The sequence below is a fragment of the Cantharellus anzutake genome (genome assembly GCF_015039405.1).
Source record: "Cantharellus anzutake strain C23 chromosome Unknown EI90scaffold_152, whole genome shotgun sequence".
In the NCBI taxonomy this organism is placed as follows: domain Eukaryota; kingdom Fungi; phylum Basidiomycota; class Agaricomycetes; order Cantharellales; family Hydnaceae; genus Cantharellus; species Cantharellus anzutake.
The window spans coordinates 1,861-5,219 of record NW_024067102.1 but is presented as its reverse complement, the minus strand read 5'-3'; the positions used below and the strand labels follow the sequence as shown (position 1 = coordinate 5,219).

The 3,359-nt window shown below is 46.8% G+C and overlaps 1 protein-coding gene across 1 annotated transcript; it reads left to right on the top strand.

Annotated features, from left to right (window-relative positions):
* The first annotated feature begins 1,034 nt into the window (after positions 1-1,034).
* Positions 1,035-3,091, top strand: EI90DRAFT_3090449 (uncharacterized protein). Its single transcript, XM_039062332.1, has 4 exons — positions 1,035-1,356; positions 1,421-1,563; positions 1,656-2,420; positions 2,531-3,091. The coding sequence occupies exons 1-4, from the start codon at positions 1,040-1,042 to the stop codon at positions 2,635-2,637; spliced, it is 1,332 nt and encodes a 443-aa protein (XP_038908561.1). The 5' UTR covers positions 1,035-1,039; the 3' UTR covers positions 2,638-3,091.
* Positions 3,092-3,359: the final 268 nt, after the last annotated feature.

Sequence of the window (3,359 nt, the reverse complement as noted above, 5' to 3'; positions counted from 1 at the left end):
GAAGTTATATGTAATACTTGGCAGTTTTGTAAGGGCCTTTGCGGAAGAACGTTCAAGTGAAGATTGTTGGGCGGGCAGTCGGATGCTTCTCGAAGCCGGAATAACTCCATGCATGGTGAGCAAGAAATTTTGCTGACATGACAAAGCCAATGTGATGTGAAGCTTCGTCATGATGTTCCCATCGTGCTTTGTTTGCATGCAACTGTGGCCCGACATAAGCGGCACCAGCTACCATCAGAACGCAGCTCATGCGCCAAATTGCCCAATATTGCTTTTGTACTTCTACATCATTGGTATCTTTGTTGCGACACTTTGTGTGAGGAAGAACGCAAAAGACATTGCAAAGACGCGACCGGGTTGCCGAGTTGAAATGAGATCCTGGGAGGATATCCATCAATTGACAGATCTTGCTGGGGAACGTACTTCGCCACGAGATCGATATCCTTCGAGCCAGGCACTCCCAGAGGAGATGAGTGAGTGGGAGAGTGCAATATTACAACACATTAAATGCCGAAATAGGCAATTATTTCCGGAATCAGAATAAGATGGCTCAAGAAGGAATTTTAATATAAATTATAAATGTATTAGTCATATTGCAACATTTCTTCTATGGTAATCTCAGGGCAAGGTTCTAAACTCTTATGAAGAGAATTTGCTTGGGGGGCTCAACCCATACTTGGTCAACGCTCCCCTTCCACTCTCCTATATAACATCTCTTCTTTTTTTCCTCACCGCCTCCTGCCCCCCCTCTCCTCTCTCTCTCTACTCCTCACATCTCTTAGCGTACAAGACGTATCGAACAGCATTCAACCTCCCGCCCTGCACGGATCATACTTTCCTCCTTTAGCGCACTTTCATATTCGGCCCATTCACTATCCCTCCCCCAAGCCCCATTACTCAGCTCATCCCGTTATAAAAACTAGAACCTAAAAAAAAAATGTGGTTATTCTCTCGTAACCCTTCATCGTCATCATCAGCATCGGCAACAGCAATAGACAGCACAGCCTCAAACTCTCCTCCTCGTATCCTTCGATCCACAATGATGAAACGCTCCCCAAACTCCAACCTCGCTATCGAACTCGTCCTCGATATCCTTGAGATCCTTGCCGCGGACGAAGCCCGATTGAATGGAAAGACTCCTCCCAGTTTGATCAATACTGCACTCGTTTGTAGAGCCTGGGCGCCTATAAGCCAATCTCTGCTCTTCCGAAACGTGGTCCTGGGTACTCAGGGTCAATCCATCCAATTCCTAAATGCTATCCATCCACGCACCGAAAAAGCCCATTTTTTACGTGCGAACATTAAAAGTCTCGAAGTGCTCGTCTCTGACGAGGAGGATGGCCGAATCATCACACAGTGAGTAAACCTCTCTCAAACTTGGCGCCTCTTTTTTCTGATGCGATCGCTTCCCTGTTTTCAGAGCCGCGTTTGCTAATATCCTCAAGCTGTGCCCGAACGTGGCGGACCTGAGATTGTTCTACTATTGTTTACGACCCCTTGACCGCACCACTATCGATATTCTTCGTACCGTCCCTGCACCCTCTTCCCTGTCCCTTCGATCAGGTATGTTTACTAAATTGCATCATTCTTCGATTTGAACCGACAATATCCTACTTTTCCTCGTCCCCCTCCTCTCCCTTCCTAAAACAAATTAGCCCAACACCCCTCACCTCTGTGGGATCTTCTCTCAATATGGCCCACAGTACAACACCTCGAAGTCGCCCTATGGGAATCTCCATCCATTCACACCACTCAACCCCCAAAAGCCACCAACGCTCAACAATGGGCACCTTACGAAGTCCGTTGGTTGGACGAATCCGATTCAGGAGAAGATTGGGCCCTACCGCATCTCTTACGTCCAGGATCCCTTCGAATCCTTCAACTCTTGAGAATCCCTTCTGACGACTATTTCGAAGATTTGATGAAGAAACATGGACCTTACTTGCGAAGTTTAAGACTTTGTGGTCCTGGAGGCGGTAGCGTTTCTCCGATGAGAGAAGAGATCATTCCTTCTTTGAAGAATTGTACTTCGTTGGAAGAGTTCAAGTATATGAGGATACCGAGTAGGAATCTTCTTCAAGCTTTACCACCTTCTCTCGAACATCTTCAATTCCAAAATAACAATCGGAAACCAACCTCTATTCGATCTCTCTTGGAATGGATCGAATTTTCGGAAAAATCGAGACGGTTGAGGGTCGTCACGTATAATTCGTGCGGGGATCCTTTGAGTGAGGAGTTGAGGAGGTTGGTGGAGATTTGTAGGAGAAGGGGGATCGTGTTGAAGTGTTATGCGGATAATCCACCTATGGAGGAAAGAGAACCTTTGATTCGGCCTCTTACTTTCCCTAGACCCGTTCCGGACGCAAGGAGGAAGATCGTTGACCCTTCTTCTTCTGCAGCTGGGACGACGCCAAAGGATGGTCGAGAATTCATTATCCTTCTCCTGGTTCTTCCCCCGTTTCAAGTCTACCGAATTCGCCTACATGTCTACCATCCCCATCTCCATCCCTATCCCCATCGTCACTGGCAGGCAGCGGATCATCCCTCCATCGACGGTCTCCCGATTATCCTTCTGGACGATTGAGAAAAGGAAGTTCGCCAGATGGAGGAGTTTTTGGAATCAAGCTCGGATTGTAACCGAAGCGGCGAGAAGTATCCCAATAGAAGTCCGGGACTTTGATGCTTGATAACATTGAGGAGTCCTTTCTCTCTCTCTCCCTTCCTAACACGGTGCCGTCCATAGGCAAATCGTTGCCCTCCTCCATATCTAACGGATTCATTCATTCATTTCTGGTTGGCTTGCTCCATGGGGCTTTCGAAAATTTCCATGTCATCGAACTTAAACACCTTTTCATGACCGGCCGTTGCGCCCGCATGTTGGTTCTTGTATTCTTTTCTGCAGCCCATCTCGGGGATGTTATATCCTCGTTCTTCATGAATCCCTGCACTTGATCCTCCGCCTCCATATTGCATTGCTTTCATCATTTTTTTGTTTTGTTTTGCTTTGTCTTTTTTTTTTTTTTGCATCTCCTTGACGGATCATATGACGTGACGAGTGGCATGACATTATTGGACCTGGATCTGATCGAAGCATCTTTTTGTCCCCTCTGTACTAGTACTATAACAACGTGTACATGTACGTGTTTTTTTTTTGATATTATACATAGTACGAGATGACCCATGCGGTTTTGCTGCCCAGGGACAATTCTAAAAGGGTTTTGAAGGGAAGCGCGCCGCGCGGGTTCCTGTTCCATGTTGCGCGAATGCATATATCTATATACTTAGCTAGGCTGCATGCGCATGCATGCATGGTACTTGATGCTGATCTTCTCGCAACAACATCAGAGAAATCCCCCCTT

What these genes read in the sequence shown, in the direction of transcription:
- EI90DRAFT_3090449 (XM_039062332.1), top strand. Translation starts at nt 1,040, where the DNA reads ATGATGAAACGCTCCCCAAACTCCAACCTCGCTATCGAACTCGTCCTC. An exon ending in GATGGCCGAATCATCACACA is followed by an intron (nt 1,357 to 1,420) that starts GTGAGTAAACCT and finishes CCCTGTTTTCAG; the next exon opens with AGCCGCGTTTGCTAATATCC. An exon ending in TGGGACGACGCCAAAGGATG is followed by an intron (nt 2,421 to 2,530) that starts GTCGAGAATTCA and finishes CGTCACTGGCAG; the next exon opens with GCAGCGGATCATCCCTCCAT.